The 15238-nt window shown below is 30.2% G+C and overlaps 1 protein-coding gene across 4 annotated transcripts in view; it reads right to left on the bottom strand.

Moving 5' to 3' along the window:
* The window catches only part of LOC113521564 (cell adhesion molecule Dscam2), a 195634-nt gene that overhangs the window by 27931 nt on the left and 152465 nt on the right, over positions 1-15238 (bottom strand). For all 4 annotated transcript variants that reach the window (XM_031909804.2, XM_052899809.1, XM_031909805.2 and 1 more), the window contains exons 11-13: positions 9463-9607; positions 8656-8918; positions 434-595 (exon numbers count right to left, since the gene is read on the bottom strand). In XM_031909804.2, coding sequence (XP_031765664.1) covers positions 434-595; positions 8656-8918; positions 9463-9607 — 570 coding nt within the window. The remainder of the gene's footprint in view (positions 1-433; positions 596-8655; positions 8919-9462; positions 9608-15238) is intronic.

Here is a 15238-nt window from a genome sequence, read left to right as displayed (position 1 = left end):
TTCTAAGTGTATTAAAGTTTAATAAATAAATAAATATAATTATTTTCATATTAACATTTTCATATAACAACAATTAGAAAAAATAATTAAATGCATACATAGTATATTGTTAGTAGTAAAAATATTTAAAATCATTTTTAAAAACAATGGGCAAAACATATTAACTTTATTCAACACTGAATTGCTTCATCTGTCCTCACCTTAATAGATGGACAGACTTTTATAAATTTCCCCCTCTATAAATCAGGGTATTTTTTTTGTATGTTGGTATGTGAATAAAAATTTTATTCTTTCTTGTCATTTTGTTTTTCTACGAATAACAGATGACTAAAGACCTGCGCTGAATGATAAGAGGATTTAGAAATGTAATTATTGAATTTTTATGTTGTTGTTGTTGTTGATGTATTTATAGTTATTAAAATTGATGACTCACCTAATATCTGTACTTCCACGTCTCTCCTGGCAGCATGCCGTTGTCGATTCGCTGCTTGACAGGTGTAGGTTCCGGCATCCTCTCCACGCTGCGTTTGTTCTACTATCAGTGTACCATTAGGAAATACTTTTTGTCGTCGGTTAAGAGGTAATGTCTGTCCATCTGTAAAAAAATAATAATGCCAATCGTTATGCGAAAAATATCATTATTATTATAAACTATTTTCCACCAACAGTATGTCCAAACACAATTTTTCTACATAGACATTCAGTTTATTTGTCTAATAAGGGGTAAATCCTGAATATTATTTCAGTACATCACAGCTCAAATTCTACTCTTGTGAATTAGTATATTATATTTATATTTAAGAGTTTTCTCTTGTCTGTGCAGCTAATTCATGCACCTTCTCTTTTCCAGGCCATATCCTTGACCTTTCTATACGACATGACACTTAGTTTCTATTATCTGTCCCATGTAGTTATTCCGCGGTCTTCCCTCCTCTTTTGCCTTCTATTTTCCTTCTACTATATTCTTTAAAAAAATCATCGTGTCGTATAAGATGGACCAGCACTGTGCCTCTTCTTTCTTGAATTAGTATATAAAGTGTTAATTTACAATAAAATCTATGTACATTATTTAATTCAATATGCCTTCAGCCGTCTAAACATGATTGAGTAACAATCATTCAAACTTTCATATAATATAATAGATATGAATAGAAATAGGATAGTTTATTCTTTGAGAGTATGTACTTTAATAGTAGTCTATGCTGACTCAACACTTCATAAGTTACATTCTGGCTGACACTAAAAAATATGTAAATGACATCGCAATTTTCTCGCATACCAAGCTTTGTACTTACTAAAATATTGTTAGCTCTCCAACATTTTCCGATATACTTAAAAGGGAAAGTTTGCTCTTTGCCAAGTTGAAATTGCGATATTATGTTACTTTGATAATTTATAAAAATCGTCCTTATTACCCTGTGTGAAATTGTGGTCGTGTCAAGTGAACATTTTTACATTAAATTCCATAATAAATAAATAAATATGTACTATCGATAATTATTTATAATTTAAAATTCGAATAATATTTAAAATTAAGCATTGCATACGAGTATTTAATGAATTTAAAATTGTTAATATACTGAAGCATAAATCGGTTGGGTGGAGAGTTCACTAGTAAAAACATTTGGATGTACATATTTATATAATAAGGGACGTATTATAATTTACCATAGCAACGTATCGTATGATCGCACGATTTTACTGTCATATTATAAGAGAACAACAAAATGTATGCATAAAAATATTTAAATTTCCGCCCTTATTTAAGATATCGTCGCAATCAGTTAAAAACGTTTCCATACAGTTACATACCTACGAGTATGTAGATAGATAATAATACTCGTAATGTAGATTTTGGTTTCTAATTATAGCATAAACCATTATGACTTTACCGAGAATCGTTGATTTGAGTAACCGCTTACAGTGAAGTAAACACAGTAAACAGAACAGTAAAGTAAGTTTAGTTAATCACTAGCAGATTTGTCATACCTACATCAAATGTCGATGAAACAAGTTAGATATTTATTTTCACCCTGATGGGCCGGATAAAGTGATAAGGTACTAATAGAAAATCAGCATCGTTAGCGAGGCTTTTGCAGAAACTTTAAATTGAATTGGCATCCTTTTTCATTTCGACGGCTCTTACCGAAAATCAATTAGCTAGAGACGTGATAATATCTATCTATCAAGGATTTTGTTTTTCAATGCATAGTTTAATAGTCAGTTAAATGAATTGAATACTTTAATAGATTGTAAAGTAATATATATATATATATATATATATATATATATATATATATGTATATATGTGTATATATATATACACATATATACATACATACATATATATATATATATATATATATATATATATATATATATATATATATATATATATATATATATATATATATATATATATATATATATATATATATATATATATATATATATATATATATATATATATATGATATTTAGTATATTATACAGTTAAAAAATATTACTGAGACATAATTTATGTAAGAGTAACCTCAAAGGAAATTACCTAAATAGGAATATCTTGTATTAATATCCTCCATGTTTAAAATGAAAACATAAATTATTTTCGTTTAGGAGACACGTGTACAATGTACAAATAAAGAAAACCCTTGGGAGTGCTGACCTACATAATATTTTATAAAAAAAATCTTCGACAAATATAACGGCAGCTGTTGATTCTTTTGATTTGGAACGATGGGCGCCCTTTTATTTCTCAATGCAGGTATGAAAATGCTCAGGTCAGCTTAATGAGAGTGCTCTATGAAAAAGATAAGGCTCCTGTGTTGACAAGGGTCAGTAGGAATAAGGAAAATTGCGGAGGAGTGGCCGCTCTTGATTCGATCTAAGATCTTACGGTTTAATTTTGTTATGGATGATGTACCTTTCGAGATATGATTCTTGTTTCTACTAATGGGATTGTAAATGAGTTCGTTTCGTTTACTTTTTATGTAGTAACTATTATTATTTTTTGCAGATTATTACAGCGTAATTATACTAAATAACTTCTCATTGGTATTTTATAGTAATACTTTTATATTTTCATAGATACTCATAGCTGGGGTACAAATTCAAATTATCTTTATTCAAATAGACTTATTTACAAGCACTTTTAAATCGTCATTTTTTTTAATCTGCTGCAGGTTCGGAGAGTTGCTATCTGTCGAGAAGAGCCTGCAAGATACTCCTTTAAATCTCTGTTAACATTATGTGTACTTAAATGTACTACGTCTAAAATTACACGGTCGTTAATGGCATAATACGAGTAATACTACTTCATGTAGTGGTATACATAATGAATAGGTAGTTCAATTAGATGTAGTGACAATTATTGAATAATTAAAAGTCAATCAATCAATTCAAGACAATTATGGTTTACAACCATTGTATAAATGTAAGAGAGATGAGGAGAACGTAGTGGCATAGCTAAGAGTTTATCATTCCGACTGCAGTGATTGTGTTCGAATTAAGTTTACACCGAATATTTTGTATCAATTAAATTTTCCATTAATTCGTTAGTAAAGGTAAATATCGTACCAAATCCGAGAGATGGTGGTAGGCTCGCCCCTTATCACTTTGGACTTGAATGTAAGCAGATTAGGTAGATAAATAAAAGTGGACTAGTTGAGTACAGTTTATATATCTATACTTGACTAATCTATAACAATTTTTTACTCTTCCATAACTGCTGTGGGATATTGTTATGCGTATATTTGTGTGGTAGTCAGTGATCTACCCTATTAATTAATCAGCTGCTAACGTACCTATTACCCCATGTACATATCATTATTAAATCTTTTTTCTTTGCACGGAGCGAACTTTACTATTATTAAAATAAATATTACATTAATTTATCTATTCATGAATCTATAGATACACTTTTAATATAATTTGTATAGTTTATGAATGAATTAGAGAGATCTGGTTTTATTTTTAGTAAGGACCTTATACGTTATTGTAATAAAATTCTAGATCAATGGAAGATTAATATATAGATTGATAGATAAATAAATACTCTTTACTGCTTTCTCCAAAAGATTACAGCAGTCAAGTAATTATAACTAGTCTGGCCATAAATACTGTTACATAAAAACTGTTTTTTTTCAAATATTTAATTATTTTGAAATTAGAACGCATTTATTATTTTAAAAATTTCTCTAGATTTTGCGACATTTCACATATTTTTTCGTGTTCATTATCAAATTACAATTTGGAATAGGGTGTTAAAGAAAATAGGATTGCAGTGATTGCCTTGCACAAAGTGGGTATGGAGCCGTCGGTCATATTCTAGACACTTTAAAAGCTTGGTATCAGCCGTATGTTGGTATATCGTATTATCAACAGGTACAACAACACTTCCTCTGTCGAAGAGCAGAAAAGATTGGGGCGGTCGCGTACTGTTAGGGCTACAAAGGCTGTTAATGCTGTTAAAATCAGAAATCGTCGAAACCCTATTAGGAAGCAAAAAATGAAGATTTCCGCTAGGACTTTGTCGCGTAAAACAAATTTTCACGATTGAAGAACACTTCTACTATTAAATAATAAAGTGTACGCTAACAGTTCTAAAGAAGCTGCTCAAGTGGTCGGAAAGGTACAACGTGGACATCATCCTGCGCCAGTGATGGTTTGGTGGGACGTGTCTTATCAAGGAGTCACAAAACTACATTTTTGTGAAAAAGGAGTAAAAATTTTAACCAAAGTGTATCAAGATACAGTCTTGGATTGTGTTGTGAAACCTCACAGCAATATACTTTTTAAAAATATACCGTGGACTTTCCAGCACGGACTTTTCTCCACCTGGTCACAAAAAGCACGAACTACCCAAGCCTGGCTTGAAACCAATGTTCCAAATTTTATAACAGCCGAAGATTGGCCCTCATCTAGGCCAAACCTCAACCCTTTTGATTTCAAATTATGGTCAGTTTTAGAGGACATGGCCTGCTCTAAACAACACAGCAACATTGAGTTTCTTAAAATATTTTTGGAGCAAGCAGTGGCGAAAATTTCCTTGAAAACAGTGCGTAAATCCATAGATGCGTGGCCAGAAAAATTAAAGGCCTATATAAATGCCAAAGGTTGGCTATTTCGAATAGAATATTTTTGTATTTTTTGTTGACACTTTAATAAATATGTATTTAGTAAAATTTTAGTAATATTACATTACTTCATAAAAAAATGCATTTTAATTTGTAACAAAACTTATGGCCGCTCTAGGTAGATATAAACAATTACAAGAAATCATCACACTGAGAAAACATTGAGGGGTGGCCTTATCGCTATAAGCGATTTATTCCAGGCTATCTTTAATAATTTATAGCATTAGTTATATTATTAATAGGTAGCTTATATAGGTACATAGGAGGTAACAGAATGGTAGATATAAATACATATTTACTTCTTATTATTCAATTTCTTTTACTAATTTTGTATTACAACTTTGTTTGTGGATATTTCTAGTTTAGCCGCATCACGACGGAAAAACAAGACCAGAATAACTTAGATTTGTCCTTAATTGGATCGTGGGAAGGTGTCTAGTTTATTAGATTGGGGGACGCAATTTGTTTCGCCACTATATTACGGACTTGGAATGGAGTAGAATGGATTTTCAAGTGTTCTATTTAAAAACAGAAATAAAATGTCGAAAGGCATTTGTTTTATTCAATACTTTAAATGTAGTATTGAGATATAACGATATAACGAATGATATTTAAATTATTTAATTACGTAATTCTATATAACAGTAGAAACATAGATCTAAAAGTTAGGAGGCTGCTTTATTTATGTTTGACAATACGTTACTACGCATATTAAAAATATCCTTGTTTATATTGTTAAGATAAATATGAAAGTGAGTTTGTTTGTTTGTTTTCTTTTTATAGCGGCTTACTAGCTCAACTAATCGACTATGAAATTTAGTATACAAATAATAAATAGATAGTAAGTAGAAAAGGATATAGGCTGTTAAACTTGTCCCGTTCACGCATACGAAGTCGCAGATAAAAGTTAGTATTTAAATAATTTTTAAATTGAGCATATCATTACGGGTTTAGATTTCGCAATGGGAATTATAAAAAAAAAGGCTCATTACAACACACACTAAAAGTGTAAGTGTGCGTTGATGCCATTAAGTGTCATCTACTACAATTTTAGAATTTATTAGTAAATCTTAAATTACATATTTGAAATTCTTAAAAGCGAAATATTATTATTCTTTTTCTCTTTTTTGTTTTTGATATGATAAACGTTTCAGTGTAGATACTACGTTCACAGATAAAACAATATTTTGCTATGCTAAAATAATCTACACGCAGAATTCGGCCTTCGATATTAATATAAAAGTGGAAACAAAATATTATCTACTTTCCTTTACAATAGAGAAAAGTCTGATTTGATTATTAAAATCTTTTGCTTGAATTTTTGCTCATTCCGACGGAAGTACGAACAGAAAATCTTCAAAGAGATTGTTTTTTGTTGTCTAAATAATAAATCAGATTTTTCTTATGTACCTATCTATGTAATCTACTTGTTTACATACGTTATTACCGCTTTACTGAATGTTATAATAATTTTATGTATTCGTATAAGTAGATATAAAGTATATAAATATTTTTATTAATCATATGAACAAATACTAAACTGAATCCTTGTTCTTTGTGGTATGAACTCGAAGGAAGCTAGTACGGATAATTGGTTTTGAGGCTACTTTGAAAACGGTAACATAAGAGTTCTTTGCCTTTACTTTATTCTAGTTTCCTTAACGACCTGTTGCTGCAAGATGGAGTATGTCGCCGACCTCCCGGGTGGCTAAATTCGATACTGTTTGAGGAAGCGTTTTATCTCGATACCTTATTTGCAGTATTTAAAGACATTGATCGCTCTCTTTGTGTAATGAGGACTTATAATTTACAATCTGGACTTAATGCGACGTGATTATAGATAAATAGTACATACATAACTGATCTTTATTAAAGACGTTTTTTATTGTGATTGAGAATTTAAAATATGTGTAAAAACAACGCGAAAATTTATAATTAATTAGCAAGGATATATTTTTTGAATAAATGTCATTGTCCCTGCAATAGCAATGAAGAAGGATAAGTATAACTATACCTATCCTTTTTAAATGCGTTTTATAAATATTTTTGTCTAATACTACTATAAGAATGACTAATGGCGATACTAAAGTTAGATAAAAACAAAATAAAATGAAAATTTTTCATTAATTGAAAATATACAAACTGATAAATACAAAATCGAATTTAGAATTGTATATATAAAAAAATAGATGAGAAATAATATAGAAAATAACTTGTGAAGGTGGAAACATAATTTCCGCGAAGAAGCGCCACGGTGGCAATTCAATTTCAGAACGTAATGTAGGGACGAAAATTATGGCAATTTTTTATCATTAACATGGCGGGACTAGAAGGAAACTTCGATGGAACAAGACTTTTTTATTTTCTTGCGAAAAAACTTTCTACGCTTCTTCTGAACTGTGGTTTTGGCTACAGATATTAATAGATAGATTAAAATGTTATAGCTTAGAGCCTTATACTATTTATTACATTAAACGTTTGGTTTCATAAAAGTTTATAAGTTAAATATAATCAATTGCTTGCTTGGAACCACTGGCACTGCATAGCATGAGTTTGTTTTTTGAAATCAATGTTCTTTTTAGTTTGATAGAATTTATATTACTTTAACATTTTAGAACTTTAAATAAAGATTTTACTTACTTTTTTAATAATAGTGCACATTATGTAATTGACTTGTAACCTAGTTGTATTACAAATGTAACTATTATTTATGTTATTTATATTTATGTTTTATGTATGTGTGATCTGTTTTATCTGTTTAATAAATAAAGTAAAACAAACTAAAATAGGTAGTAGGTAGTATGTGTAGTTTTCAATATTTAATGGCGGGAATTAAAACGCCTTAAATTTTGTATAAGGCGTTTATAAATTTAGATTTAAAGTGTGCATTTGTCAACATGCTTATATGGTATTTGTAGGTGGAAGAGAGTGGGATCAGTGCCAGAATGACCAGTAAATATTTGTCGTAAACTTGGCAAGGAATTGACGTGAAGAGACTAATATGCGACTAGAATTAGGTAATATCGCTTTTTCTGTGATTAGGTAGTCCTTATGTAACTTTTATATTTTTCTATTTCTAATAGAGTTGATATTTGTTTCATTAGATATATTTTATGTATAGAAAGTTTTTAAATTTCGTTATAGCTTAATGCCTTTACTAGAATAAATTCTTTCATTAATTAAAGATAAGTTTTCAAATTAAATCAATCACGATAAAAAGTTTAATAAATATTTTGATATCAGATAAGATTTATAATTATCATCTTTGGGGAGAGTTGTTCAGTTTCATGAATAGGTCAATAGCTTCAATAATAACTATACTACTGTTGGGTTTCTTTCAGTTTGATATATCTACTGCAATCCATTGTATATTATTGTTAAATTTGTTGTGAAACCTGTCTGCACGATTAAAGTTACCAATATCCATTGAGGTATCAAACGAGGTAAACATAATTTTGACTCCACTAAGTGAACAAAAACTTATTTAAGTATCCACCTATTTATTAAAGAAAAATCTTACCTCTCTCCCATGAAATTGACTCAATAGGATATCCAGCAACAGGACATTTGATATTTAAATCACTGCCGGCGACTGCGGTCACTTTGGGCATCTCTCTAATGTAAGGCAAGCCGTACACGTTCACTCTGGCGGCGTGCACTGACTTCCCGGCCGTGTTGCTAGCAACACAAGCATATTCGCCGCCATCTTGTTCAGTGACACGACTTATGTTAAGATGGCTGACAACATCATCTTGTAGAGTTACATGTTGTCCCACGACGAATCTGTTAATTATAAACACAATTATTTTTTATATATTCAAATAATTAAATAAATTTATAAATAAAGGTTGTCTGGAAGAGATTGCTTAGCAATAAGACTGCCTCTTGTACTACACTATACCTATTGAAAATTCTGTCCTGTTATAAAAGGTCCTGATATATTGGCGCAATAAATTGATAAATAAATAATAATTTAAATTTTCTACATATTATATATTATCCATTAGGTATCCTCCTCTTGATGAAGAACCCAACGTGATTAATTACTAGTTGTTATACTCGTATCACGATAGGTCAACTGACCTGACTTTATGGTCACTAACCACCATTTGTCAGCGCATGTAAAAATTTCAGACGGAGATATCATTCAATTTTCTGCCTGACAAAGCTGATTTCTCAATAATGAATAATTTAGCAAACATCGCAAATTGATACCAAAAACAAAGTGTTTTTAAAGTACGTAATAAGTACATAATACAGTTTTGAACTAAGTTCTTTCCAAAATTATTTATTTATTAAATAAATAATTGTTTAACAAAATACTTGCCTAGAATTTGTAGGAATAGGAAATCCATCCAGCAACCACGTGAATTGTGGTGGTGGATGTCCCATTGCTACGCATTTTAGAGAAACGCTGGGTCCAGGTTGTAACGTTTGCTCTGAGAACCAGTATACTAGTTCAGGCTTGGTTTCTGTAAAATAAAAATGTCTATATAGATTCAATAACAATATTAAGTATAGTTATTATGAAATTCTAGTATTTTATCATATGGAAAGTAAACAATTATTTTAATGTTTATTATCATTTGATATTTATTAGTGTTATTGTATTAGACATGGAAAAATAAGTCGACTATTTCTGTGCTGCATAAAACCATTTTTTCATTATATAAAGAGAGAGAGCTCAGTGAGCTTTAGAGAACGGGGTCCATTTTAATTTGCGTATCGGCTAAGCTGCATAAGCAGTTAAGGTCGATGGAGACAGGCCGACGGGCGTAGGTCGCAAATCCGGGGAATGGGCGCACAGGCACGACTTCGTTTCAAGCTTCGTCCATTATTTTTCCACGTCAAATAAATGATCTAATATATTTCAGGATTTTGTAGTTACGTCAGTGTAACGTGCAGAAGGTTTAATTATATATACGATGTTAATCTGTTATAGTGTGGTATGTTTACGTGTACAGAAATTCAAGTAATTGTACAGTAGATGTAGACAAATTATAGATTGTATTTATGTCATTTCAGGAGTAAATTATGAGAGAAAGTAACTGATGAGATGGAAAGATTCTTGACTGGTAACCTGACATATATATATATATATATATATATATATATATATATATATATATATATATATATATATATATATATATATAATAATAGGTATAAGCTTTTTGCAATTGACAATGATGCTGGTGAGTTAAAAGGACTTTAGGACTGTTCTTTGACAATGACAATGTATATCTCAATTAGAATTTGTGATATAAATGGAGCAAGTAGTGTCTTCCTATTATGAAGGATAAAGTGTGCGAATTTACAAGTATACAGTTTCTAATATATGTGAGATTTTTTAAATTACAATAGTAGCAAATAAGGATATGGCTCGTCTGATGGTACATCATACATCTTATTGAATATCTGCAACACTAGGGGTATCACACTTGTAGCAGATTTTTAACTTAAGAAATCATATCTCGCCATTTACATGAAGTAAAATGATGTAAAATGGTTTAAATTAAAATAAGAAGCCGTAATAATTGTATAAAATATAGCTCATTATGTAAAGTAATAAGGTTACAGAATTAGAGCTACAATTACATGTATGCGAAAGACATGTGTCGCAACTAATAATATCCAAATAAAATGTTGGCTTACCAGATGAAAAGGATTTAAGGTGGGTCATGAAAATTCTCGAAGACCTTTGTTTTAAAATTTAAGTCCCTAAACATGTATCTTTTTAGCTAATTCCTTTTATTGCAGCTTAAAGTATAACTGAAGAGGCGCAGAAAAGTTATTTAATCCTGTCATCTTTTATGAAAAAAGGTAACGCTCATACGAAAGGTGTTTCTATTATGGATATAATGCTCAAATTATTACAGTTCTTGCTCACGGTCACATTTAGAATAATTAAGTAGAGAAAAAGGTATTAAAAAGCTAAAATAAAGGTTAAGTGCAATTTATAAGTTTAGTGAATATTTATTTTGAAGATGAGAGAAGGAACGAGAGTTATTTCTAATATTTGTAAGAGAGGTTTTTATTTTTTTGATCATACGGAGTTAGTGACGTACTAATATAATTTTTTATGCAACTTAGAATGGCGAACAAGCTGACGGTCCATTAGATGGAAAGTGATAATTGTCGCCTATAAATAAGAGCAGTACCATGGACATAATAGAGTATACTGTTTCGTTCATTATACCCCCCGATGTGTTGCCATTCTCAAGGACTAAAGAATGACTGCCTCTGTACCCTATAAATTCACTGCCATATCCCACCCTTCAAATCGAAACACAGCCATGCAAACATAACTGCTTCACGGTTGAAACACCAATGGGAAATTAGTCGAGCTTTCTCGACCAAATTACACGTAAGTTAACCCGGTAGTTATTACATTAAAATATAATTGTGTACTTACAAAATTTTGAACAATAAAATTACTGATTAATGTCAGTAATCTTAAAATTGGTAATCCAAATAATAAAAATGTAATTACATTACAAAATCTCTGATTCCATCATTTGACTTAGCTTTCTCTCACGTAAAGTCCATTTACATACTTCTTCTTCATTTACCCACTCTCACAACATTACACAATATTTTACAATATTGTTGTAAAATAATAGCCGCGACAACGTATACTTACTGTATACAACTTAGACTTCGAGTATAAGAGCATTGAGTCTAAAAAAACGGTCAAGTTTTTGTCAAATTATCTGACTCGTTTTTTTTTTATCAGTGTTCTAAATACTTACGCACATAATGTATCTTGACGTATCTATATTTAATTATTTAATAAAGAAAATAACTTATTACGCATTAAAAATATGCAAAAATTATAAAATAAAATAAATATACAAGTTATAAAGGAAAACACTTAGAACTATTTATCACGCAAAATTGTATGATAAATTTGACCTGTTTTTCTCGAAGTATTTGTATAGAGACATTCTATCTATATATTTTAGGGTTTACAATTATTCATTAATTCTTTATTGAATCTAAATAGTAGTGGGAAGACCTAGTGACTTGTTCAACAAGTTCTTTGAATATCTATCTATAAGCGCTAGTTCTCCACAAGGTTAGATTTTGTTTCAATAACTTAATGGTTGTTGGCTTTTGTTATAATGTGAAATTATTATAGGAAAACAAATAAACAATTTTATTATTATGAAGATATATAATATAGTTCATTAAAAGCATCAATAAAGTATCTACTGCTAAAGTATTTAGATACTAGAAGCCAAAAATTCCTTTAGATATCCGTCGCATGTTATATATATATATATATATATATATATATATATATATATATATATATATATATATATATATATATATATATATCTAGATTGAAAGCTGAAAGATAATATTGCATGTAGTGCTAGGCGAGTCACATTAAAAAATATATTATCTCTCTAATAGTAAACGGTGTCATAGCCAGTGTTTCTTAATCATAAATTAGTTTGTTCTGTGGATAGATAGATTCTGTCTATAGATGACGGATACTACTTCCATCAGGTGGGCCGTGGCAGGTTTGCCATTCTTATTTAAATAAAAAAATTGCTGTCAATCAGACAGATTGATCTATTGACTTACATTTCTTATCATATCATCATAATATCAGCTTTTAACTGTCCACTGCTGAATATAAGCCTCCCCCTAGGGGGGTTTTGCCAGTAGTTGCTAAGTTTGGCAGGCGGATTGGCAACCGCAGTCAGGCTTCAGAGATCTTTTAAGAGGGATGCTGCTGCCCATCCCTCACCCTCCCTTAGTCGGCTCTTTCTAAACCCACGGGTAGGAAGTAGTGGCCAATTCTATGCTGGGATTACACATTTATTATATACCTACTTAATAGTAGGTATATAATCTTTACTTATATTATAAATTTGAAAGAGAGAGTGGTTGTTTGTTACTTTATAGCACCTTAATGGCCTAACCAATCACCATGAAATATGGGATGAAGAAGGGTATAGGTTAATTTTTATTTCGGCTTAAATATAACTCGTAAATATAACTCAGTTATGCGTACGAAGTCGCGAGTAAAAGCTAGTAAATGTATAAAGGAATGCCTTCTTATACTAATGATAGAAAGGCGTTGACGACAGATCAATAAAGGAATTTCTTACAACAGAAAGCAATGAAAAAATAAATATTGCTATAAATATAAATTATGTCGTATGGTAGAAAGTTACTGATAGGACCATTTGAAGTTATAATTCAAAATTTTGTGTCGAATTCTTCGGAAAAGAGGACATTTTGTAGTACATGACGATATATATATACACTGTCTTAAGTGGACAAACACTAGCATACATTCGCTGGCATCCATAAAGGCGCTACATGTTTGCTGATACCTGTATCTGCTCTTAGTTGTACGAGTATATTAGTAGAGTAGACGATTTTAGTAGAGTTTCCTATTGATAAATATTGTAAATCGACTCTAACCTCTAATGTCTCTAAATGTTTATTGGATGTTTCAGACTATACAACTTAGGATTACAATTGTGCGTAAGTGTATTATTAACACTTCCTTTCTTTTTTTAGAAAAGGAATTTATTTATTCTAAAATTTATTACAGAGGTATATTATAATTTATTTATACATGTTACGACTCGCTGCTTAAGTGGCTATTTAATTTTTTCTCGACTTCACCTAATAAATGGCCCAATAAAGAGTGCACGATATTTATGTTTAGTTTCCCCGTGGGCCAAATATATCCAGAGCCCCAGCAAAATGTAATAATGCAGAAGAGGTCGTCCCTTCATTAGAGGACATTAGATTGCGACATTCATTCTCTATTTACAGCCTACAATTCTTGTTCAGTACGTTTCGTTTACAAAAGCCAGTTTCATAATTGTGTATGTTATTGAGTTTTACTTAATTCTATTTTTAAGCGACTTCTAAAACTAGGTGGTTCTAAATTTGTATGTAGTTTGCAGGCATTTTATGCGATACGTTGTCAATTCTGGACCGATTTTGATAACGAGAGATTTTTTTATAATAATGAGGTAGTAAGCATACAGCCGACCTAATTGTAAGCAGTTGTAAACGTCTGCAATACAAGGGGCATTACGTGCGCGTTGCTGACCCTGAACAAACCTCTTTACAACCTTGTAATGGAGTTTTTTTTAAAAAATCTCATTCATTCGACCTATCCCATAACCTGAGAGATAAATGTTGTTGCTCTTAGGGGACCAAAGAAAAAATTGTTCTGAAGAAATATTTACTGGAATGCGATTTCTCGTTGTAGTTTAAACTATTATTAATGTAATGTATACTCGTATGTAATAACTTTTCATTCACCCGTTTTGTTATGATTTAAGTAGCAATTTTTTTTAAAAGCACAATATACTTGTGCAAAATCTGATAAAGTTCATTTAAGTTCTTATCGATTTATTTGCCGGTTTACAATAATGATTTGAGTGATTTGTAATAGACTTATTACTGGAGAGAAAAACAGGAGAATTCTAGTTGTGAAATGTACTTGTGAAATCCATTTCTGTGACTATAAAATGTTATAAAGTTTATCTCTAACCCTCTCACATGTTTTGTAGTGCACATCTGACCTCGATATAGGTATCTACTAACCCACTAAACTCATTAAGTTACCTAAATTAGATAGGAAATTCTAGATTGTGCTAAAATTGAGATTTGTGGTTTTTGTTGATTATTTTGTAATTAAATATAATTTGAGACAATTTTTTTTAATTTGCTAGTGATTTTATTTATTTTTTATCAATATAGTAACCGACTTTATATTTATTTACTATATATATATATATATATATATATATATATATATATATATATATATATATATATATATATATATATATATATATGCGTTTATGTTCATTGGAAAGCTGTAGTCCATCGACCTCTCTAAATTCCAGATAATATTAAAGGTGAGGGCAGTGAATTTCAGAACTAAATGTAAGCTGTTTTTATTTACTTCAGATAATAGTTTACATTACTTATAAGTACAATTTTATATTTAAGTAATTATTAATGAAAAATAAGAGAGAGATATCCCGATTGATATATTTATACGTTTACTAGCTGTTGCTTGCAACTTTATACTTGATGTTGCGTTTTTAAGCTTG

Source organism: Galleria mellonella, unplaced genomic scaffold (genome assembly GCF_026898425.1).
Source record: "Galleria mellonella isolate WM207_F2 unplaced genomic scaffold, CSIRO_AGI_GalMel_v1 utg63, whole genome shotgun sequence".
NCBI lineage: Eukaryota > Metazoa > Arthropoda > Insecta > Lepidoptera > Pyralidae > Galleria > Galleria mellonella.
This window is presented reverse-complemented; position numbering and strand designations above follow the sequence as displayed.